The sequence below is a fragment of the Protomyctophum bolini genome, assembly GCF_963924005.1.
Source record: "Protomyctophum bolini genome assembly, chromosome: 15".
Taxonomy (NCBI): domain Eukaryota; kingdom Metazoa; phylum Chordata; class Actinopteri; order Myctophiformes; family Myctophidae; genus Protomyctophum; species Protomyctophum bolini.
In genome coordinates, this window is record NC_137876.1 from 10119581 (window position 1) to 10145763 (window position 26183).

The following is a 26183-nucleotide window of genomic DNA, read 5'->3' on the forward strand; positions in this document are numbered from 1 at the left end:
ATTTTCCTTTAAAAAAAACAAAGAGTAAAAAAAAGTTAACAGGTTATTTGAAGTGTTAAGAATGATCTGGGAGCAAAATCAGGCATAGTGTCGCCTCTGGGGGGGGGGGGGGGGGGGGGGGGGGCATTACATGACTGTTACAGCTCCATCCTCTGGGGGGAAAAAATGCTCCTTTAACCCATTCTGGGCAGGAACCCCCTTTTGGAGTTTTAAGGATTACGTTATAGGCCTACTTTAGCTATTGAAAAATAGCAGATCTACAAGCTCATAGTGTGGCACTCGGTGCCGCGCTACGAGCTTGTATGTCACACATTTGGAATATATACTCATCCAGAGTTTTTAACTCAAATGTTTGCATCTGGACATATTTTCAGATGGGGGGCATTGGTCACGACCCCCATCTCAAAATATGTTCGCTCTGAAAGAATATATATTCAAAGATTTGCACCACATTTTCACGATATTTCAAAAATAGCAGATCTACAAGCTAGTAGCGCAGCACCAAGTGCCGTGCTACGAGCTTGTAGATTTGCTATTTTTCAATAGCTAAAGTACATAATGATTACATGTACGTACATAATACTGGTTCCCGTCCAGTTTTACTGTAGAAATGATTTCAGACCAACATCAGGCATAGCTTCTAGGGCTGGGACGATATGGGTACCTCACGATACCATATGTGGCGATATTAGGCCCTCGGTAATATCACCACCATATTCGATATATATTGTGATTATTGCGATATTCGATATATTGCAAGAGATTTCATCAACGGCAATTTTCATCGGCTATTTTCAAATGGCTAAAATGTATACAGGACTGAATTGGTTTGTAATAATAATAATCTAAATCTACAAAGTAACTAGTAACTAAAGATTTCTAATAATTGTAGAGGAGTAAATGTACAATATTTGCCTCTGAGATGTACAGTAGAGGGTGAAAGTATTGCAAATTGTAAATACTCCAGTAAAGTAAAAACAAACAAAAACAAACAATCACACCCGTGTGAAGTGAAGGGCGCTCTTATCACCACATCACATTCCGTGCTCAGCCAATCAAATCATCACAAAAGTCATTCCGGCCAATCACTTTTGGCATCTTCACTTTTCTGCCCTCACTTTTAAATCATCACTATGGGGTGATCATCAGCCAATCAGTCACAAGCCAATGTTTGTGTTCACACAAACACCCAAAGCTGGGCATATAGGAGGTGCTGGCGCCCCTCAATGAGTACCAAAATCAAAGTGCATTTCCAGTCAGTCAGTCAGTCACCCCCAGCCATGAGACATCAGGGGTCATCTTACTGGTACTTAAAATGGGTATTTTATTTTACTTGCGTATTTTACATTTCTACTAATTTTACTTCTACACGACTACATATTATGCTTTTACCCCCCAATAAATCTATTAATTTAGGGACTTGCAAGACCTTTTTTTAATATCTGTAAAATGACAACTAATAATAAACCAATAAGACCATTGCTGCGTCAAAAGTAACCAACTTTACCAAAATTGGTCAAACATCAGCCAAATTGTCAATTACCTCAGAAAGGCAAAGATTTCTGAAAATAGCCGATCTACAAGCTCACACTACCTCACAGTGTGAGCTATTGCCACTGAGGTATTGCCACCGCTATGCTGTAGCTCATACAAAAAAGAAAATCTTTCTAACAGCAACGATAAATACTATTTAAAAGTATTTATATGCTGTGTTGGAATAATTATTCACCCTACACACCACGTCGTTGTCCGGGAGAGAGGCAGGGAGACAAATCTGTTCTGACGAGGATTCCAGACAAGGGCAGCAGGCATCATTTTTCCTTTAAAAAAAAGAAAGTATACATATATAAAAACAAGCCCAAATTGATTAAATCAATTAATTACCAGCTGCATTATTATCTGCGGGGGTCCGCTATAACTGACTACAGGACTACTGGACTAGCTTGCACACCGATTATAGACTCAGCTGCATAGAAGCTGGTAAAAAGAATAAAAAATCAGACCCCTCTGACGCGAGTGCTGTACTGTACTGTACTGTAGTAAATAGGTTTTCAATGTAATGAGTCCCGGGATGGTCTTTTAGATGAGTCCCAGGGACATTTTATGAGTCCCACTTCAACTATGTTAGGAGTAATATTTTTACAAATTGCAGCATTTAACTCCCATTTCATTTTATATGGTTATAATGTGGTTATACTCATGTAGAAAACAGAAGAAGAAATGATTATTATAACTAAAGCTAGCAAAATAAACTAGAGAAAAAAACAGTACAGTAGTGCATCCCGTGGATGCAGAGGTTGTCGTTTTATTGTCCCTCAACTATAAAATGCATTTTGGGATGCAAAGTGCACCCTATTTTAATCTCTGGTACTGTACTGTACTGTACTGTACTGTACTGTACTGTACTGTACTGTACTGTACTGTACTCTCTACAAGGTAGCAAGACCACTCGCCTTTGGCGAGTGGTCTTGGCGAGTGGTCTTGGCGACTCGCCAAAAAGTGAAGACCACTCGCCAAAAGGGGAAGACCACTTTTTTTGATTTGATTTGATTTATTTAGAAAAGCAATCATAATACAACATTATAATCAGCGATTCAAGGATTATACAGTAAAGTCCAAAGACTTATTTCCACTGGGGTCCTCTCACACTGAACGGAACAATACTTTAAAATACATCACAAATACATAACAGTACATATACATTACATACACAACACAACAAGTACATCCCTACCCATCCCTCTAAGATGACCCTTTATAGGGGAACCTTTTCCAGTAACCATTTTTTAGACTTCTGTTTAAATGTCCTCAAATTGGAGGTCAGTTTAACACTGGATTCCAGGCTATTCCACTGTGTGGCTCCTATATAAATGAATGAGCCTTTGCCCACTTTACTTTTAAAAGCAGGGAGCACCACATCTGCAATACTGGCTCTGGTGAAATGGTTGTGTACCTCGTTTACCTGCCTGAAACATGTTCTTAAAACTTCTGGGACCTCTCCGTATTTAATTTTATGGACCATGTTTAGTCTAGCCATTGTAACCTTTGATTCTACTGGGAGCCAGTTCAGCTCTCTGAACTGGTTCCTTCCTATATGGGTTCTGGGTTCCATCCCTAGTATAACCCTGATCAGTCTATTTTGAGCTGACTGTAGTATTGTTTTAAAAGACTTAATCAAGCCCTCGAACCACGATGTACACGCAAAATCAAAGTGGCACAGGATAAGGGAGTTGGCCACCACTAATTTTGTCTCCCTATGTATCTTGCTGTTCGAGCTAGAAACTATATTTCAAAAGGCCCAATTAATTCAGAAATGAATTATAAAAATCAAACTGTACTGTACTGTACTGTACTGTATCCGTGCTCGGACACAAGGACACACACATAGCTGTCTATAGGAGTGGTTGCAATGCATTACTCAAAAAGACAAAACGCCATAGGCCTACAGAATATGAACACCTCTACAGTGCCTTGGCAACAAATCACAATGTTGCACATTAAACAATATCAACTGTGGACCAGGGAAGATTTGCATGAAATGTATACAAATAGCAGATCTACAAGCTCACACACACACACACACACACACACAGTCACACACACACACACACACACACACACACACACACACACACACACACACACACACGCGCACACAAAATGTATGTCAAATTGGAAATACTCCAGCAAATAAAAGCTTCATATCACATCACACAAAACAACAATGCTTCCAACTAACTAACTAACTAACTATATAGTTGCTGCTTTATCAATGCTTCTACTAACCAACTAACTGTTGCTGCTTTATCAAGGAACATCAAAGTGAAATTACACACAGGCACTTCCATCAATTCCTTTAATGATAAGCAGTTGATTAGCTAAGCTAGTGCTCTTGAGATAGTAGAATTAAACCAAATGGACCCGTCAAGAGTAACATTATTGTAAAATATCTAATTGTCATTTTGAACAACGTTTGCCTGTTATCTATCCTAATGGTAGGCTACCAATATTGTACAGAATGGAATACATACAGAATGGAATTGTGGACAAAATCTTTTATAGAAGAATATTTGTATGTCTCTAAATGTTGTGATGAATTGGACATGTTGGACCGTGTTGTAAACAAGTGTAATTCTTTATCAGTGTGTCGTCCATAGTAACAGTCTTTGTATTGAGTTGTGATTTCATGTGAAATATAGCCATTCTGCAAACTGTTAATAAATACTTCAATCAATCTTATTCAACGACAACAAAATAGGCCTATTCTAATAGTTTTGTGTCTGAGAGGCTATAATTCTCATCAAATGTTGGTGTTCAAATGCCGAATAAATGAACCTTGATATGAAAAATGTTGAAAAACACTGAGCTAAATAAGCTAACACCTGCAAACACACCTGAGTTTGATAGGCTGCAGTGCAGAGTGAAGACTTCTGTTTCTACAGCTTCTTATTGTAGAAGTAGAAGCTTGTTTTTGTTTTTCGCCAGCCTGGTAAAAACACTGACGACTCTACTTGCTGTCCAATTTTTCCATGTCAATTAAATGTTAACATTACGAGTTATTTAGGAAAACAAACGGCCCGGCCTGTTGGAACAAACACATATAGCAGCGTGTTGGGTGTTGGCGTGTTGCCAAAAGCTGGCGCTGGGCGTCTTGATGACTTAAATACATGCACATGCGTATGGATCCTAGCCTGGTAAAACACCTCCCCCTGCTGGACATTGTCAACACCGATACAAAATTGTGTTGTTCCGGACTAATTATGTTAAATCGTGGGCAACGCAGGCTGAACCAATAAAATGGCTCAGCTCATAGGCGTACTTTATAAGAGCCAATAGCAGGTTATGTTTTTCTTTCGTGCCCGCCCATTTGAGTGAACCCAAGCCAAGATGGTTAATTTTTTACGTTTTGGACCCAAGTAGTGAAGGATTGTGTGTGAGTCCCCTGTAAAAATTGCCACTTCATTCACTGTCCTCCTACCTGGGCGTCAGGGGGTCAACTTTGTACAATAATAATTCATAGTAATTCAATTTACAAGATTTTCACAATGGCATCGACTGCAATGAGGTCACTGTTGAAGAAAAAGGTGAGACAAATATATAACAACTAAAACAAACTATTTGCCTAAGTGCTTTTGACGTCAATGTTTACAAATTGACGGATGTCATGTGGTTGCAGGATGGAGTGCCATATTGTTCTGATGTAATTGTAAACTACTTTGTTGTTCACAAAATGGAGTTGATTTGTTTCAGTTTACTGAGTGAGAATTATTTCACATTGCTTCATCTGTCTATGGAAGAGGAACTCTATGATTATTTATTTAACACTGTGAAAGAAGTGCATTTGCCACCAGACAAGCATATCACTTGCAATCACTTTTGGGGGTATTTATCAGTCCACCTGTTAGCAGAACCATATATCTGCAGAACCTCAGCTCCAGAGTCCATGTTCATTATGCATGGTTTGACTTTGACCCCCACACGTGCAGTCATGACCGCTTCATAGTTGCACATTAATCAGGCCAAAGCTGGTTGAAACTGGACAATGGTCCCTTTTGCAATTTGCATTAATCTTTGTTTTGCTTTACCATAAGCTATACAATTCTGATCGTCTGCATTGCACTGTTTAGCAACACAACCTGCACTAAGCACCTGCTCTGTCTTTTGTACAGGTCCCACTTCAAGTGGGCCGCATGTGTTACTCTTCCTCTGTGGTGAGTGGATGAAAATATTATTACTATCACTCTCATCCATCTGTTGTTACATGACACAATGAACCTGAATTATAATAACCAGTTGCATATAGATAAGTTATAACTTATCGATATGCAACTGGTTATTATAATTCACATAATGATGCAGACATAATGTATCATCTCTCCTTCCAGCCCACCACTAAGCTGTTCATAGATGGCAAGTTTGTTGAATCCAAGACTTCAGAGTGGCTCGATATTCACAATCCTGTAAGTAACATAACAGCACACTAACATCACTGACCTACAGGTCCTGTAGGGTTGAGTAGGGTTTCCTGGATATAGGTGAAATGTTTCACAATGGGCAGGTATTGAAATTACTCTATAATCACCTAACTCTACTGAGTTCCTTCTTTTTTGCATGTCTTTTATGCACTTTCTGATGCGAACAGTTTTATGTAACGTGTCTACTAAAGCTTAAGTCATTCAACTTTTTCTGTATGTGCAGTCTACACAGTGTCAGGATAAAATGTCCTTCATAGGCAGCCTCTTGGTCAGTACATTTTGGTGAAAAGACACACGTCGCATACAGTGATCACTGACCAGTCCTGACTAGGACTTAACTTTTGCCATGTACAGTAGTTTACTAAAGGTTGTGACCCCCTAACCGAGTGCTGGTATCTCAGATGAGCATCCTGAGGAGTTAACCATTTACAAAATTGTTACCAGCTGGAAGAACAGGCCCTTTGACTTGGATGAAGACAGTATGTGTCGAAACATCAGTTGGATATTTTCTTAGCACATTCTATAGTTCATTCACCCTATGATCTCCAGTTCATCGAAAAAAATATCACTCAACACTATCGGTGTTCTCTAATATTATTATTTATTCAGGTAATATGATTCTACCCCCCTTCTTGAAATCTTCAGCCTGACAGAGCCTGTTGATGTTTTTCATAATATCCCATTAAGCTGATTAAGCCATTCTATTTTATCTTCTTGGATGCAGGCCACCAATGAGGTAATATCTCGCGTACCCAAGGCTACCCAGGAGGAGATGTTGGCGGCTGTGGACTCTTGCTCCAGGGCCTATAAGTCTTGGTCTGAGACCTCCATCTTGGCTCGGCAGCAGATCTTTCTGCGCTATCAGCAGATTATCAAGGACAACATTGTAAGTCAGTGAAATGTTCAACAGCTCATAGTGTAGTGTTAAACCTCAGAGAGTTGAGTTAAGACCATGTTTCAGGGATGCATATCATATCCCCTAGGTACCTTTTTTCAATTGTGTACTACACTGGATCTCAAGGAGCGGTCCAGCGACCCCCAGCTGGTGAATCATTTCGGGTCTGTAACTCAGAGCATATAGTCCGGCAGCCGGGGTGTGGAATGGGACATTTGCTATATAGTTTTTTTTTGGTTGGCCCAAAATATTGTCTATATACCGTACATACATTCATGATAATGATTTGGGGTGTTACAGTGACAGAGTACAGTAGAGGGACCCCCTGGGGACCCCACACGGTAACTTGCCGGGTGGCTCGCCGGAACTGGGGCGGCACCCTAGCCGCGTTCCTGTGGTTCTGGAACTTCCGGGGACCCCCTGGGGACCCCCACACGGGAGTTGCACGACTCACTTCACACGGGTGTGATTTTCTTTTGTGCAAAACTAATGCTTGGAATGGATTCAGAATCATGATAACCCCCTAGTTTTGCCTTTTATATAGGATGCTAATGGTATGGTCACATACAGTATATCCCCCTATGAAAAAAAATGCTCAAAGGTTATGCTGACAGTCGGTCAGCAAGTGAATTCACGACTGTATGTATATAGACAATATTTTAGACCAATAAAAAAAACGATATACCAAATTTCCCCTGTTGGCTGCTGGACTAATGTACAAATGGATTTATGGACCAGGACCTGTCCCATACGTGTGCCATTTGGTTCCATTTATACACTACACCAGGGGTGTCAAACTCATTTGGGGCGAGGGCCGCATTGGTCAAAAGGTCACTTGATGGGGGCCACAACCAGTTGCGGACGCACGCTCGATGTCTCAAGCCCAACACACACCGGCTCCGTCCGACGCGGCGCGTCAGCGCACGTCGGACACCGCCGGTGTGCGATAGGTTCATTGAAAATGATAGAGGCGGCTGTTTTGACGCGCGGCGTTCGCAGACGGTGTGGGAGGCCCTTCAGTCAGTCACTGCTATAATATCTATCTATCTATCTATCTATCTATCTATCTATCTATCTATGCTCAGACCCAGCCAGCCAGCAAGCCACACACATAGTGCTCAGACCCAGCCAGCCAGCAAGCCACACACATAGTGCTCAGACCCAGCCAGCCAGCAAGCCACACACATAGTGCTCAGACCCAGCCAGCCACACACACCTCCGTAAGGGAGTGGTTGCACCACTCAAAAGATCTTCAAAAAACTGAAGAGGCTACTGGAGATCGGAGAACCTGATTTGGACATGATCTGATGCAGGACAATGTCACTATGACAGAAAGAGAAGATGGGTCTTCACACATTCACACACACACACACACACACACACACACACACACGACTTTGTCCCTATAACGTGCACGGCACCGTTCTACTTCATCATATCACGCAAGAGACGCCACACACCAGTATGGAAGAGAGATAGTCACTTACTCACTTGTTGTAACTTGTAGGGATGCCACAAAGTGAACATCAGCCAAATTGAATAGTCGACAGCTCTGCCGATTAATAATCGATTAATTGAACCCACCCCCCATATTAATCAATATCAGATAAAACGTATAAGATTTTATATTATGCACATGCCATGGTCACATAACCATTATGTTGAGTGCATGCTTTGATGGTTACAGTTATATAATCAGTTTTGATGAGTAAACCTTTGTGGAGATCTTCTCAGTTCTCATTGTATGCTAGTTACTGCCATTCAGGATGGAAAATGAAATCCATTTGGATTTGGGGAGAAGTAGTTTCATAAGGGGCTGGTAACTTGATATAAAGAGAACATGTTCAGTTCACTAGTCTACACTCTACTCTACACCTGCCTTCATTTCATCTGATTGTCTGTCTGGCAGGCACTTAACAAGCAATCGTTAACTGTGTCTGTTAGAGAGAGGGGCAGAGAAGAGTGGCTTTGCTCAACTTGATTTATACTTATATTCTCCACTCTGATGAAGGTACATGTTCGATATATCATGCAGCCTTACTTATAAGCCTATATTTTGGCTATTAAAAAAAAAAAAAAAAAAAAAAAACATTTTTTTTTTGCTTGAGGCAGGCGGGCCACATTAAATGACATGGCGGGCCACATTTGGCCCGCGGGCCTTGACTTTGACACCCATGCACTACACTCTTGAGTTAAATGAACACTGAGGATTTTACAGTATAGATTGTCTGACTCAGACATTAAAAGAAATAAAAAAATATTGTATAAAATGAATTTGTAGCCATTGATTGATTGAATAAATAAAGCACAGGAAAGTACAGTTCAATACAAGGTTTGCTGCTAATGTATGTCAATGTGGGGGTCCTTGAAATTACAACGTTTGGGAATTACTGGTATAGTCTAGTGTATGTAATACTTCTTTCAAGTTCAGCTATCTTTACCTTGCTGATCATATTGATAACCTGACACTGGAGTGTTACTGCATACACCGTTGTTTACATTTTATATTGATGTTTCCTTGTGTGTGCAGAAAGAACTCGCCAAGTCAATCACTGTAGAACAGGGCAAGACCCTTGCAGATGCAGAGGGGGATGTGTTCAGGGGATTGCGTAAGTTTCTTACTTACTACACTACGCGTCACACAAAGACCCCTACCTTTCTATACATGCACTTCATAAACATGCTGTAAACGTGCTCTGCGGTAATGTGAACAGTTAATCAATGCTCACATAAAAACTTTATTCCAGCACTTTGAATGAGTTTACCTGCTTGTTTCCAACTCCCAGAGACTGAGACTATGTGGAATTATTAAAATACATCCACAATCTTATTTTAGCTTGATTTAGGTGCTATTTCAATAAGTTGAATGAAGACCTTGTCCTGTGTTTTGCCTTTCGGTAGATACGAATTTGTGTTTGTTTAGTTTTATGGACTGTATGGTTGTATGGTTATTTCCTCCAGAGGTGGTGGAGCACACCTGCAGCATTACCTCTCTGATGCTTGGAGAGACCTTACCATCCATCACCAAAGACATGGACACCTACACATACCGCCTGCCCCTCGGGGTGGTCGCCGGCATCGCCCCCTTCAACTTTCCCGCCATGATCCCGCTCTGGATGTTCCCCATGGGCTTGGTGTGTGGTAATACTTACCTCCTAAAGCCATCGGAACGCGTGCCCACCTGTGCCATGCTGTTGGCCAAGATGCTGCAGGATGCCGGCGCGCCAGATGGAACACTTAATATCATCCATGGCCAGCATGATGGTATGGATTGAATGGTCTATTCTTCGTATGGTGCGCGACACTTTCAGCAACCCTTCAACACAATGATGTATTTCTGTTGAGTGAAAGGGCCGTGTAGCAAAGTATGAATTACCCTTAAGCTATAATATCACAAGTTGGAACAGATGATGAAATTAATATTATAAGTAAAATAAGTAGTGATGCTAATAGATATTGTGTATCTCCCTTTCTCTCACAGCTGTAAATTTAATTTGTGATCATCCAGCCATCAAAGCAATCAGCTTTGTAGGCTCTAACCAAGCTGGAGAGTATATCTATGAGAGGGGATCCAAAAATGGAAAGAGGGTACAGTCTAATATGGTGAGTATGGAAAACCCAGGTCAGAATAGTAAATGTTATGTAGTCTACTATAAAATTTGCATTTCAGATTATTACTTTAAAAAATGACCAGAAGGGGGCAGCATTGACCCACTAAGTATTGCTGATTTAGTTTTTACTCCAATTTACTGTACATAAAATGAGATGCAGAACAGAGATTAGAATTGGGCAACACTGCTGAATTATGGGGAGGCAGTTTAATATCTAATCTGTAAACATATCCTGTTCCTATGCATTATCGTTTATGCCATAATATATTCATAACAACATAATATTGTAACATAATAAATGCCACATATATTCACATTCCATTGTGTAATAATTTAAGTCTAACTGCTTGTCATGTGCTGTAGGGAGCCAAGAACCATGGTGTAGTGATGCCTGATGCCAACAAGGAGAATACCCTTAATCAGCTTGTAGGTGCCGCATTCGGGGCGGCAGGGCAACGCTGTATGGCCCTTTCTACAGCCATCTTGGTGGGCGAGGCACGCAGCTGGCTTCCGGAGCTGGTGGACCGTGCCAAGGCTCTGCGCGTGAATGCAGGTACCCCACCCTCTCGCCCCGCCCTCTCGTTCTCTCCCAGGCCCTCATTCATCCCCGGGGGCCTTCGGTTTGGCCCTCTTAGGGCCACCCACGCCGCCCTAACCACACCTCTCGCCTTGCGCCCTACTATAACTTTGCATTGGAGTCAGCTGGGACTGAGAGCTTGTTCAGTCAGTCATGCTGCAAATTTGTGGCCAAATCCGCAGCCCTGAGCTAAATAGTGACTCGGAGCATCAAATCTTTTGAGAAAGCAAGTTGATGTGGAAGAAAAGAATGAATAATCCCCCCCATGTTTGCAGCGATCTGCACTCTAATTTGTACGACTGCACAGGAAACCTCTAAACAGCCATTTTGTAGGGAGTGTCTTGGAGTGCCCCTCGCGCTGGCTTTTGTGTGTTTGTGGCTGGAAGAGTATTTGTAGTGTCCGTACTGTACATGCATAATGTAAACCTCTAACCGGTTGTTTTTGGGGACCCTGTCAGGGGACCAGCCTGGCGCAGATGTGGGGCCTCTGATCTCTCCCCAGGCTAAAGAGAGAGTCAACAGCCTGATCCAGAGTGGCCTGGATGAGGGAGCGGCGGTACTCCTTGACGGTAGGAATGTACATGTCAAGGGTTACGAGAACGGCAACTTTGTTGGACCCACCATCATCGCCAATGTCACAGTAGGTGTATTAATGTCTTTATGTTGTTTACATTTTTAATAACACACACCATGTATTTACTATATACCCCAATGACATAAAATAGTAAATGCCCAAATGGTGAATCACGTCATGAGGTCTGACCACAGGTGTCTCCCCGTTTCTTTCCCCCCCAGACCCAGATGAAGTGCTACACTGAGGAGATCTTTGGGCCGGTGTTGGTCGTCCTAGAGGCAGACACCTTGGATGATGCCATCACTATGGTCAACAAAAACCCCTATGGCAACGGAACAGCTATCTTCACCACAAATGGTGCCACCGCACGCAAATACACTCATGAGGTGGACGTCGGCCAGGTGACTGACTAGAATCTCCCAATGTGTTTTCTTGTTTTAGGAGAACATTGGTTACATTCACAGCTTGCTGTCAATGTCTATACAGCATTTTAAACAAGGAGTCACACTTCTGTTTGAAAATGTACACACACACACACACACACACACACACACACACACACACACACACACAGGAACAATTATTTTCCATGGCGAGTATAGCCTTGTTTGCTCCTGAGTTAAAATATACACTTTGGTGCCTCCTTTCCATCCCATGGGGTCTACAAATAGCCTCTGTGTAAATATGCATCTGTTCAATAAAAACAGGGGGATCTCACAGGGAACAAGATTTTTCCTGGTAGAATTAGAGGAGGGGTGGGGGGTCTTAAATTAAACTGAAATGGGATTCCTTGGAACCTGTTAAACGTTTACGCATAAATATTGTATGACCAGCCTGTTTGTTTGCTTGCGGGGCCCAGTTATGGCCCTGTGTTTGCTGTTCACATGTCGGGGAATGCTGCAGGACATGTGCTGGACTCCTTTCCAAACCTCCATGCAGCAAACATCTCCTTGTATTCCCCCCCCCCCCCCCCCTCTCTCCCATATACCTTGGCCAAAAGGTCTGACTCCAGTGTGTCCAGAATTACACCCGCAGTTTCAAACATTGTAAACCAGCGCATGCTTTCCACTGCCTTCAAAAGAAACATGTTTTGTTATTGTTTAGTTATTCCTCTCCCTTTCATGAGCAAATGCACACAACACTGTCAAAACGGAGAAGTTGAGAACACATCAGTTTCTAGGTTAGTTTTAAAGATAAGTATAGGCTCTGTCACGTATCATATTTACATACTCATCCGAACCCTTAGATCCAGGCCGCTATTGTGTAAAGCTTGCACGCATGCAGATGATGACTGGTTACATTTTGCAGGTTGGAGTGAACGTTCCCATCCCTGTTCCACTGCCCATGTTCTCCTTTACTGGATCCAGAGGGTCCTTCAGAGGTGACACCAACTTCTATGGAAAAGCAGTAAGTAACAAATGAACAAATTCCAAGTGCCTTGGAATTCAAAGTTTACTAGACTGTCAAATGTGTGAACATAGTCTATATAGCTAATTAAGTACAGTGTTGTGTTAAAACATTTTGGTCATTTATATTTGGTCCTGTTCTGAACATGGCGATTTGCTATCTTATTCTACAAGTAGTATTTTATGGCCTCGCGATCTGCAGTAGATTCGATTTGTTGCTCCAGCCATACAGAGAGCATTGACAGACTTTCGCCATGTATTGATCCTTGCTCCGTCTGATATATAAGACATGGAGATATAGTTGGAAAAAAGTTGTATTCTTCTTCTAAGTGATTGATAAATGTTCAGTAAGTGTTGATGTAAATGCTTTTTTGCTCTGCAGGGCATCCAGTTTTACACACAGATAAAAACTGTTACGTCACAATGGAAAGCTGAAGATGCCACGTCGAAAACTCCTGCCGTTACCATGCCCACCATGGGACGCTAAGCCCTAACTGTGTGTTGTGAATAGAATTGTTTTTTTTTTAAAACTACTGTGCAGTCCCTCTAGCTCTAGATGTTGTGAACCCTCCTCTCAATGAGACAAGCCTTAATGTTTAGAGATTGTCTTGACACTTTTAATGGTACATTGAAACTCAACCATTATAAAGCTGTAGATAGATAAATGTAATTTCTCTCCTATGCCGATTTTCTACTAATGATGTGTACAGAATGTTCGACATGTGTCAAGATCTTGTCGATGCATACAACCTGTATAATGTAAATTGTAAACAATGCAATATAATAATAAAGCTAAGAAAAAAAGTTTTTTCTGTCCTTCCAACACAATGCCAGTATTGAAACTCCATGTACTTACTATAGTACTAACTATGCATTATCTGGTGAAGGTAAATGTTGCATTAGATATAGAGCTTTTATCCAAAGCGTTTTACATAGATGGCACCAACCTGCTCATCAGGAGCAATTAGGCCGTTCAGAGTCTTGTTTAAGAACACTTCGACACTCGGGGGAGCTCAGGATCGAATTGGGAACCTCACAGTTCTGCATCCGGCTGTTCTACCGGCCACTCTACCGCTGATCCACTGTCACTCTGGTATTTTGCAATTAACATTGAATTTCCATTAATAACCATCAGTCACACATTCAGTTCCAGATATTGCATCTTAAATGTATATATATATTGTTTTACAGTACAATATCAGAACTTCATGGTTAGGAAAGGTAGCAAATGGAATATAAGGCCACTTGTTAAATCGGATGTACAGTACATGAGCTGTGCGTGCTGCAGAGATAAGACAGAAAGAAGCAAAGGATGCATTTAAGTCTTGGTTAAGGTAAGGCGAGCTTTCCCATGAACATAAAGAACATCTTGCGCACAAAGATACACATAATTGCAATTTTGCGGAAAGCAGCAGACGTCCCAGTGAAAGTGCAATGTAAGTGTCCAGGGCCAGAAACAAGTCATGTGGTGTTTATATCCGGAAGGCTGTTGGGGTTGGAGGGCAGGCTGGATACAGGCGCCTGGGTGAGGAAGGTCATCGGGGACGGCAGCTCTGTAATTCTGCAAAACGGGCGTCATTATGTCACACACGCACAAAAAGATGAATCTGATAAATCACACTTGGGAATCACAGTCACAAGTCCAATGCTTTGCCGGCTAAACATGGAATGTGGGAACAATAAATCTGCACATGCTTTGTAATTAAAAGAAGAAAATATAGCTGTTGTATTCTCATGCATTCCGCTGCTGCCTTACCCAGCAGCCTCGCTGTGAATTGGATTCTTCTTAGAGGACACAGGCAAAGCCAAAGGTTGGCTGGGGTTCCTGTCAGGAAAAATGCAGAGTTGCAATGAAGTACATCATTTTGAGAGGCCATGTTTTAACACTCTGTGTTTTTATTCTCTCAGGCCTGCAACTAGCCTCGTAAAGGGGTTAGTTTGGGTCAGTGTGAAGCACACTGACCGAGGTTCTCTAAAATGGCCTTCCAAGGTCACCAAATTCAGCACGTTGTGCTGTAGGACTACATGCCAGACCACGGTTAATGTGAATATACATCGACTGCCCTGATATACCCCCTATGCAGTCAGATCTCCTGTACACTGCTTTCTGAAAATCATGTTACCAGCTGCTCCATGACCACAAGTGTTCAAAGAACTAAATAAACGTTTTGGTGCACGTGAAGTGGAGCCAATAGGCTGAAGGCAAATCGACGTGACCAGATGTTTGTTTCCAAGCACACGACTCTGTGGCTGAGCCTATTTTTACTATTGTGCCCAGACTCTTTCTTCATTCTTTTTAAGCAGCTGGACGGAAAATAAAATTGGTTGAAGCCTTAAGTGATGTTTTATGGTATCCTCTTCTGCTGAGAACAGAGCTGTTTAAGACATTAAATAGAGGGAGGAGTCACAAATGGTGGCTCAGGCTGAACTATTGCTTGGTGTCACTGCATTTTGTTCTGCAAAATTAATTGCATCAGAAGTTTCGTTTTCATGTTCGGCGACTCCAAATGGACCATCTTCGTCCAAAGTGGGGCCATTAGGTATGAAAAGGAAAGGGAAAATGACTAACAATTAACCAACATGCTTGTTGCTTGCTCGTCCACATCCAATCTGTTAAAGGGGGTAATACTATACCTTGCTCTCTGTCCGTTCATTTTTGCAAAGAGCAGTCTTAGCACTTTCTCCTTCTGTTCCCACGTGAGATCTGAGATGTCAACCTTGTTGCTCTGCACATGAGTCCTGAATCAGAAGAGGTGCAACCGTGCATGAAATCAATGAATGCAAAACACAACTATAATACATTTCCATGTCATAAGCTGCATCTAGATGTGAACTGCATTTAATATTGGTGTTTGGCCCACCTCTGGATGAGGTGGGCCTACTTACTGTATAAGGTGCTGATACAGTGCTTTTAGCATTGAAAAACAAGACATTTTCACTAGGATTCTGGCATAGGATCTCACCATTTTGCAGCCTCGTCCATGTCTGAATAGACACAGTTGGTGCTATGAGGGTTCTTGTGGAAGGTGCGGATGAGGGGATACTTCTGCTGGCCTGCCCTGGCCTCAGCCATCTTACTGCGGTAGGCCTGCAGTGCCTCCTCTCTGTACTGCATTCTGCTGGCCTGAATCTCTTGCTTCACCTGAAATAGAGCCTCCTGGAAGAAGCACTCCACCTCCGTGCGCTGCTCTACGACGACACACGCCAACCGCCTGACACGGCATATCTCTTTCTCCCGCATGGCCAGCACCTTCTGCAGCTTGTCCAGTTCTACTTGGCCGGCTTGGGTTCTGACCCGGTCTCGCTGCTGGGTCGTCTCCTTCTCCCAATCAAACTCTTCAGCCATCGACCCGAGGGCTCGCTCCAAGGTAGCCACTTTGGCCTTCAATTCAGATATCTCCTCCCTCTGTGCCTTCACGTGAGCTGCGTTGTCCTGGATCATCAGCTCACTGGTACCCTGTGCGAAAACAATAGCAGTGTTGAGTAAGCTCAGTCTAACCAATGGTCTGATGATGATTCTGTTCATCAGTATTATTATATAAATCACTTTGATGGGGCATGCCCCCTCTTGAAAAACAAGAGGGGGCCTGTGTTTGAGGGGCGCTAGCCCCTCCTATGCCCAGCTTTGTGTATTTGTGTGTACCCCATAGCGATATAAACTGAGAAAAACCATAGTACAATCATTGTACAAACTACAAAGGTGTCTCACAATATAATTCTCAGATGTACAAGCTCGCTTATATAGACAAATCCACGGAGGCGTGACCTGGGCACAGCCATTACTGAGGTGTACCTCAGTAATGTATGGCTGAGGTAATCGCTACACCTGGCCTACAGGGCAGTGTTCCATGGATTTGTCTATAGATCAACAATCTTTGGCAAAACATAAATTTGGCAATATACTGTTCAACTGCAACAGCATTTTTTTGCACGACCATTGGAGTCTCCCGTTTCCCGTTTCATCAGGTCATGCATGTAATGTAGCACATGAACTTTGTCACATGATAGGACTATATACAAAACAAACTAATGTGGCAGTATTTCCGGGCGGAATGTCTATGGATATCTACAAAATGTAAGATAAATTGTCCAGTATTAGCTATGTCTAGATATTTAGAACAATATTTTGTAATGCTCAGTATAATCATCACCATGGGGCCTCACCTGCCCTTTATTCCGAAACCCCAATAGTCCTCAAAATGATAGTTTAGTGTGAGGTTAGGGTTAGGGTAAAGATTATTAGAAAAAGTAGTAATAATCCGCTCCGTCGGACCAATGATGCTTCAAAACAGACATGGCACATCACCATAAGTGTAAAATACAATGCCGCCGCCAGCGTTATCCACCCAGAAATATCTTTTTGGTTGTGGTGGTGACACCGTGACGATTTGGTTGGAGCATATTAGATAGAAAATGGTTTGTGACATAACAATGAGATGTGATCAAGGATGTTCTAAGGCTGTGTTGGATCAGACGGTGACTTAAAATATCACAATATGGTAAGGTAAGATTTAAAGTAACCTTTGGTGTAATTTAGTTTAGAGTATCATACGGACAGTACACCATACTCTAATTTGTACTTAAGATTCATGTATAAAGTATTTGTTTGTTTTAGAAACGCATAAGCGGAAAACATTGAGTTGGGGGAGGGGGTATAGCCACTGAAATGGAGCCCATTTGCCAGTGGAAACTCTCACCACAACCACCAACCACAGAGAGGCTGGCAAGCACCAGGAGGTGAGGGGAAAGTAGGACCACAAGCTATACACAGGGTCAGTGCAAGTAAACAACACAGGGGAAATACTACCTGAAATATGCCCACCACAGGCAGATCATCTGACAAGTGATTTCTAACTAAAAAGGATTAAAAGATTATTTTTGGATGTCGCCTCACAGAGTCACAGCTAGATAGGTCCTGGGTTCAATTCGTGCTGGGGACGCTGTGGGCGCTGGGGGTATGCATGTGTTCTGTCCTCAGTGCGTCATTCAGTGCCCATACCTGAGGTGGGGCTGGCGAAAGGGCCCTTCTGTGTAGAGTTTGCATGTTCTCCCTGTGTCCCCTAGGGTAGGTATACCCTCACAATAATTTGTTCCTTCTACCCGTTATGTCCAAACGGAGAAACTCCCCCCTGTCAGGTGAAAATAAGTGGCTTGGACTCCTCATGCATTGAAAAAAGGATGAGGTCAGTCCGTTGCTCTCCCCAGGTTGGCAGAGGGAGTGTAGAGCCCAGGATTACATTAGATAATTGACACTAGGTGAAAAACTCACACCTGCGTGAAGTGAGGGGCGCTGTGTATAGGGCGGCTAGCGCCCTGCAAAAATGGGTTACAAAATCGTGGGATAAAAAGATATATAAAAGAAAATCCCTGTCCCCTGGTTTAAGCATACCTTGTTCAGGGCAAGGGAGGCGTTTTCCTCGACCATTGACGCTGTCAATCTTCTCAGGTCTTCCACCTCCTTAACGTGATAGTTAAGTGCCTCATTCAGTCGGACGTTCTCCTTGAATACAGAGCGTGAGGCGTCATCCAGCTGGCTGTTGATTTGGGGATACAAGCAAATCAGAAAGAGAAGCCATGTCTGAAACTTTCTAAAATTGCCAACACAGTGAGAAGTTAAAGCATGAATATTGAAAATTCAGTTTACCAGGCAACATGAACATCTGAGAATTGGTCATATGCAGCAAATACTACCTACTGTAGCATATTAGTGATCTACAAACGTTTAGTATGTAGGCTATGTATGTATTTATTTCACTTTCTCCCTAATTTAGTCTGTGTTCCCCATATGTACAGCAGTCCCTGCCACTGTCAACCCCTACTTGTTTGTCTGGGGCTAGCCTGGCCCAGCCAGTGTGCTTTCTGGTCTAGAGCGGCGGTCGCGCTTGAAGGAAGCGCTGGAGAATATTGGTTCACCGTTCAGAGCCCTCTGGTACGTTAAGTGGCCAGGCCTGCAATCACGTTTCTTCTCCAAGGAGTCACCTGCTGCTTCCTTTCACCTGACAGTGAAGATCTATCCCTCCCTCCCTCTCTGCAGACAGGTGCCCTGGTCAACCTGCTGTTCATGTTGAGCGCCCAGCCAAGCCGAAAGCACTGCGGAGGAATCAAACCACAGCCTCCACGGTGGTGGGCAGGTATTTTGCCCCTGCGCCACCCGGACGCCCCACAAATGTTATTTTAAAATACTATATGTGGCCTGTTAATTTACTGTGACTCACTCATAGCTGGTTCAGCTTCGGAGCTGAATAAATGAGGTGTGTCCATGTAGAGTAAATCGTGACTAATATATCCCAGTAAAATTCTGTGCTCCTAGTCAGCAAATGTAATTAAACTGGAGCGTGTTCACACTTAAACTTAATTAGTGGTACTCAACTCAAATCAACATCAAAGCCTCACCAACACCAATGTCAATGTGTTATGCATGGTAAAATGTAACACCACAGAAGCAAAGTAGCCTTTACCCCCTTATGGATTCAAAACTAACATAGATGTTTATGTTTGTTTAAGGCAAGGCCCGTTGAGAGTGAGACTGCGAGGAATGTAATCGTTGTCTATAAGTGATGTACACATTCGTGAATCTGACAAGATGGTGCAGTGGAAACAATAACCTTGTTTTCTGTACTTATGATTTATTTACTTCTTCTGCTCTACCCTGCCCTGAATGTTCAGTTTGAAGAATAAAATTAGCCTGTAATGACACAGCAGAGAGACACTTACACAATGGCTTCGTTGTGGGCTCTCTCAGCTAGCAGGGCGATCCTCTGCTCAGCCTCTCTCTCCAGGCGAGCCTGTGCAAAGGAATAGACACAACTCACTGTTCCTCCTGTGTCTCTTTGCTTCTTTTGGCTTCATACCTGACTGGATAATTGTTCAATTTAATGTCAATAAGTACTTTCAACTTGGCGTCTCTATTTCGGGAATGTCATACGGGCGTTATAACCTTTTTAACATTGTAAAAAAATATCCAAATCATTAAAAAACGTTCAACAATTTCCAAACATACTTTTTTGGGTTGTTATATAATAGCAAAAATAGCCAATAAGCTCACTACTGTATGTCAAGATGTGACACGTTGAGACACCCAACACCGTCATACAACTACCTTAGTTGGATCGCATTATTCCTAATATTCCACAACTACTTCCATGTGCACTTTGTCTTATGAGTTATGACTGCAGTACAGTGAAAATGTCTGTCCAATCTTTCATACCTTTTCAATGAAAAATCTGTGCTCCATTCTGGCCAGGTTGTCCTGGTGTTGTTTGTCAGCAACATGCATGCTTTCCTTAATCTGGAAACCACAGGGTTAATGTTTACTGCTAAAATTCTGTAATGAAGGTCAAACATACCTGTTAACCCATTAAGACACTAAAAAGACATTATTTTATGGCTATTCAAAAATCGTAGATAGATCTTTGAATATATATACTTTTTAAGAGAACCTTTTTAACAAAATCTTTTGCGCTGGGGGGACCGCAGCCAAATACATACATTATTTTTGTGGTCCTTGACATGAATTAGGTTTGAGCACCACTGATATAGCAACATAAGCTTTTCAGAAAACAGTTTTAGAAGACATTTTTAGAATCGGCCTCAGGTCTTAATGGATGAAGTACAGTAATCATCTGTGTATTTATCCTCACATCGCTGAGCTCCTGCTCCATCTGGGCTTTCTTCTTATGAAACTCCTTAATCGTCTTCCACTCCCCCTGAATCATCTTAAAATCATCTGACCTCTCTCTGAACCTGTCTTCCAACTCGTTTATTTGAAGTGTGTATTCAGCAACCTGCAACGTTCAAAAACAACATTATGTACAGAAGATAATATAGTGCGTTTAACGCACATAAAAGTTGAAATACAAAAATGTGTCTCTGTGAAAGGCCATTTGTATAGATTCAGGAAGAGTACATATTATGCTCTTTTTTCAGAGAACTGTCCAGAGATTCCAGGGACACAGAACAACTGCTTATACCAGCTGAGAAGTAAACGTTCTAAAAGTTCACAATGACCATGCCCTTTGCAACCCAGCCCAACTTAAGCACACATCAGGCTGGGTTTGTCAGGCTCAATACCTCAAAGTCAGAGTCAATTGCTACTGTGGACACACCAGTCAGAGAAAAAATGCAACAACGTGACCAAAGTCGATGAGACACCAGCGAAACATGCGCCCACAATGATGTACATGATGAGTAAATGAATGGTTTCCAACCATCTGACTACATCTTTTTGGCTTAATTGTTATTCTTCAGATAAGGAGGAAAGCAGAGATCTGTTTGCGCTGCTACTGTATGCTGTGCCGCCAACGTGCGCTTGTGCTGTTGTTGCCCCTAACCCATTCTGACCTGAGATCAGATTCATACGAGGTTTCCACCGGACACACACTGGTCTGATTAACCCATTCTGACCTGAGATCAGATTTAAAAAAAAAGTCAGTCGTTCTTCGATTTTTCAAAAATAGCAGACCTACAAGCTCGTAGCGCGCCACTCGGTGGCGCGCTATGAGCTTGTAGATCTGCTATTTTTCAATAGCTAAAGCATAACATGATGCTATAACACCAAAATGGGTGCCCGGTCAGAATGGGCTAAACTGACGTTTCTGGCAGCTACAGCAACACTCAAATGACAGTTACCCAAAGTGTTATCGTGGTATCAAGCCATAACATTATTCTTTATTTATTGATTTTAAAAAATAAATTCAAAATGTTCAACATGGTGACATCGACTCAGTGGATTGCACTGTTGCCTCACAACAAGGGATTTACATCCTTGGCCTACTGGCAGCGTGCACAAGAAATTTGGCACTTAGCTCTCCAGTGAGACACTGGGACAGATATATTCTCCAAAATGCTTTTCAAGCATTCCTCTGTAAATTGTCTCTAAGCCTTTAGGTCGGAGGGCTTGAACCTGAACACACTTGTGACTGTCAGACTGAGTAATATTTAGTTGTTTTCCAAGAGATTTTCAAGCATTCCCCATGGTCATTATGCCTAAGTTAACTTAAGTGTTAGAGAAACAGAAACAGTACTTGAACACACAACCTGTGCAACAGTGAGTCACTGAGAACTCTACTTGTTTTCCCAGAGCTTTTCAAGCTTTCCTCCTTAAACAGAGAACTTAAACACCCAATCTCAGCAACACTCATTGACACCTATGTGACCTCTACTTAAATTGGCTCTCAAAACTCACATTTAAGTTGGAGGTCTTGAACTTGCAATGTCAGCACCTTCAGCCAAATGCTGAACATACTGAGCCCAACAACAACACTGGGTCCTTTTGCATGTTTGCAGTTGACCCTGTATCTTGTTTTTGTAACTTTTACCTACGATGAGACGACAGACCATCTGTTTATGTTTTTTAACATAACCATGTCTGGATGGTATGAAACCGGTCCCAAATATTTATTTTAGCGTAGTTGCCCCAGAAAATATATTACATTTAGAAGAATGGAGGATCACCCAATTAATTTGTTTATGAAAACACAAACTTTACTGGTAGTCTTTAAAGAAGAACTGCTGTTTTAGTTTAATTCATTGAAATGAATAAAAATAGAAAACAGCAAAGAAACTTGTGAATATATTTAATGGTTTAGCTTTATTAGATAATGAATCCAACTTAAGTTTCTTTTCTCCTTTTCTATTTCTATTTTCTTTATGTGCTAAATAAAACATTGAAACTGTTCAAATGTATTTCACTGACGCACACACACACACACACACACACACACACACACACACACACACACACACACACACACACACACACACACACACGCACACACAAGTTTGCATTTGTTCCAGAACTATACATACTATACATGTACAAACTTGCAGTATATTGTACATACTGTAGTGTAAACTGAATGCATACCAATGGTTTCTAGTTTGAACAGTTTTCAGGATTGGCTGTGACTAAGACTTAGAGTCCTCCACATTGCCTCCGGCTTAGCCGAGCATCCTTATACAAGCATAACTGGGGGAGGGAAGTCTGGCAGAGAAGGTAATCTTGATCGCTGCACAGTGCACAGGCGACTCCTATGGGCTGGCAGCACCTGACAATGGGTAGTGTTGAAAGGTGAGGACTCCGAGTAAAGTGGAGGTCCTACTGTATATCCTCTCACCGGTAGGGGCTCCTCACTGGCAGGTGACAAGACTACACAGAAATGTGTGGGGAACTGACTAAATTGGGAAGGGGGGGGGGGGGGGGGGGTTCTCTAAATTATTTTTAAAAGGTCATCTTTCCACACAATAAATGCGCCTACTGTGCATTTCTTAATGTAGTGTGGTAAATGGCTTTGGAAAACTCTTTATGATATAATTGTTTGGCCGACTGGTTTTCTCAGCACCCAGAGTCTCATCATCAAGACTAAAGCCAGGGCACTCACGTTCTCGGACTGCTTTTGATGAGGTAGTTTCCACCAAGTCACTTTTCAAGACGAACCATTTTATCACCTCGCAATGAGAAAAAGAGTTGGAGGAGAGCGTCTCGGGGTCACATCTTTGGAGTCAACCACCACAACAATATATATTCTTTCAACATGGGCATACCGCATATGTGACAGTTCCACCATGCATGTCTAAAATGGGGATGTTTCAAGTTGATCCAGACCAAGCCTCTTTTTTGTGCCTCTGCTGCTTATTGGATCACATTTTTAGTATGAAGTAAGCGCTTAGGGAGATGGAAAACAGCTGTTTAGCAAAAGCTGGAAATATTCCCCCTTGTTTGGACGCTTGATGATAATAGCATTTGATCATGTGATTTTAATTACAATTAACAGAGGCTAATAAATAGTGTCAAAAAATAGACTGTGCTATTCTTGGCAATTTACAAAGATGTGAGGGAATGTATAACACGTCAAGATTGACTACTAGCATGTGTCAATGCCGTTTTCTTTTTTGTTTTGCCACTCAGAAGGATTCAGATCCTTTTTAGATTGTGTAACTGATAAAGTACTGTTTTGTTTTGTTGTTATGCTGCAGCTTTCTTTGTCTTACATAAAACGTTAGTGTATAATTACATACAACACAGCTGTACAGATCCAGCACATTCCTTTGATTCTTTAGATGGGTTTAAACTGTTGTCTCATTCGATACTGTACTTGACACATGACTACATTTGACACTAAAGATATAAAAACATTCTGCGTGTTGAGCAATGAAAAAATCAGACCCATCTGAACTGAGTGGTGCTGTACTGTACAAGCTCCCCTCCCTGCCCTCTGTGTGTGTGTGTGTGTGTGTGTGTGTGTGTGTGTGTGTGTGTGTGTGTGTGTGTGTGTGTGTGTGTGTGTGTGTGTGTGTGTGTGTGTGTGTGTGTGCGTGTGTGTGTGTGTTAGGCTGCAGTGACAACAGTGACACTTGGTGGTCAACAAACTATTTCCATACTCTGACACAGGGACAGGGACAGGGACAGCCATACGGACACACATTGCCATCTATAGGATATAGAGGCTAGCACCACTCAAAATGTATTTTTACACTGTTAAATTAACACTGGGATTTTGTTTTGTATGCAAAGGGATTTTTGCAATTTCTTTCTACCAACATTCTAGTCACATGATGACTGTTGTGTTTGTGTAATGATGCACCCTACCAGTTTCTGTTTCTCCTCCTGCGCAAGTTCCTTTTGCCTTCTGAGTTCATCCTCCAACATTGTTATCTATAAAATGACACAAACAAAACGTATCCCAAATGCCACACACTTACACTATTGGTGGAGGTGTTGCCAAAAAGACTACAGGAATATGTTCCAATATAACTTAATAAAGGATGACTATACATAATAATAATAATAATAATAATAATAATAATAATAATAATAAAAATAATATTAATAATAACAACAACCTTCTCTTCCTTCTCAACATCCTTTTTGTTTAACAGTCTGATGATGTCAATGGTGTCCTTTTCTGTTCGATATTGATGGTTTGTCAGGTCATCGTTGGCTCGGGCCAGCCGGCGAGCAGCCTCACGGTACTGCCCACGTGACTGTTCGGTGAGCTCTAACTTGGCCTCCCATAGAGCAGCGTTGGCCTTTGCCTTCTCAATGTCAGACTCTTTGTCTGCTTTCGAGTCTTGCTTGCTGTCTTTCTTTCCTTTTCTGTATAGCAATAAAGTGAAATTGTATTTGTACAGTGTTCAGATAAGTCACAGCAGGCCAGGGTAAAGACAGCTGCAGCCAATTAAATTAATCATTAGTCTGCTAGATGTTTATTTTATGGTAAGGTGTAAAGCCCATAGCCTAATTTGTGTCAAATTAGCCAAAACCTACAAATAATGTTCTTTATGTGTCAATAAACAAACACAGTAACCAAATAGACATGCATACACCCAATTATGTTGTATTAAACTCAAAATATCTACTTAACTACACAATATACAATTATAGGAATGCCGCAGGCTAATAAGTAGGCTACTGACAGTATCAAAGTTGTATGCTTGCTAACTGTAGCCTAAATCAAACATGATGCCATATCACTATTGTGTTTGTGTTGCTGAGTACGGTTTATCCTGTTATTATGACACATCTGTTAGTCGGCCCATTCATTGCTTGCTAAACTTACCCGCCTTTCGCCTTCTTTCCCTTTGTACTTTTCTTCTTCGGCATATTGTGGGTGACAGGCAGAAAACTAGCTGGTGTTGACTGTTGCAAGGAGAAGATGAGAAACTTCTCAGCTGCTACAGCATTGCTTCACTGATCAGGATTGCCTCTGACACCAGCAGGGACATTGTTTGCAATTAGTGTTGCCATGGAGATGTGGTCAGTCAGTCACGTGTGGAGACTCCGAAATGTATCTGCCTTTGGTACCTGCAGCCTGCAGGGTATAGCAACGCATTCATTTAGCTAATTTCTTTAACTTTGTACAAATGCAAATGTTTTGCACATAGACATTTCTGCATAGGCCTATAATTTATCCCACTGTGCAAATGTAAATCCTCAGGGATAGCAGCCTATAGCAGGCATGTATTTGAATTACTGGATGAGATAGGCGTGCATTATTATGTCCCAGCTCAAAATAAGCTCATGAATGTTGGATAGTGGTGGAGATCATTACTACATTTGAATGCCTGCCACTACATGTTTGGAGTCTGTGATGACACGGTATGGGCTGCATATGTCACTTGGCTTGTAATTATGATTTGTTTGCATG

The 26183-nt window shown here is 41.9% G+C and overlaps 2 protein-coding genes across 2 annotated transcripts; one reads left to right on the forward strand and one right to left on the reverse strand.

Annotated features, from left to right (window-relative positions):
- Positions 1 to 5045: 5045 nt before the first annotated feature.
- On the forward strand, positions 5046 to 13785 carry aldh6a1 (aldehyde dehydrogenase 6 family, member A1; the record flags this gene model as incomplete). The annotated part of the gene is made up of 12 exons (XM_080783873.1): positions 5046 to 5084; positions 5670 to 5711; positions 5886 to 5960; positions 6700 to 6861; positions 9401 to 9479; positions 9832 to 10134; positions 10352 to 10473; positions 10845 to 11034; positions 11517 to 11698; positions 11854 to 12033; positions 12941 to 13039; positions 13421 to 13785. The coding sequence occupies 12 exons, from the start codon at positions 5046 to 5048 to the stop codon at positions 13523 to 13525; spliced, it is 1578 nt and encodes a 525-aa protein (XP_080639999.1). The 3' UTR covers positions 13526 to 13785.
- A 532-nt stretch (positions 13786 to 14317) lies between these two features.
- On the reverse strand, positions 14318 to 25639 carry bbof1a (basal body orientation factor 1a; the record flags this gene model as incomplete). The annotated part of the gene is made up of 11 exons (XM_080784207.1): positions 14318 to 14599; positions 14795 to 14863; positions 15673 to 15777; positions 16002 to 16495; positions 18428 to 18572; positions 19753 to 19823; positions 20246 to 20326; positions 20679 to 20822; positions 24626 to 24691; positions 24880 to 25132; positions 25596 to 25639. 11 exons carry the CDS (start codon positions 25637 to 25639, stop codon positions 14500 to 14502), a joined length of 1572 nt encoding a protein of 523 aa, XP_080640333.1. The 3' UTR covers positions 14318 to 14499.
- Positions 25640 to 26183: the final 544 nt, after the last annotated feature.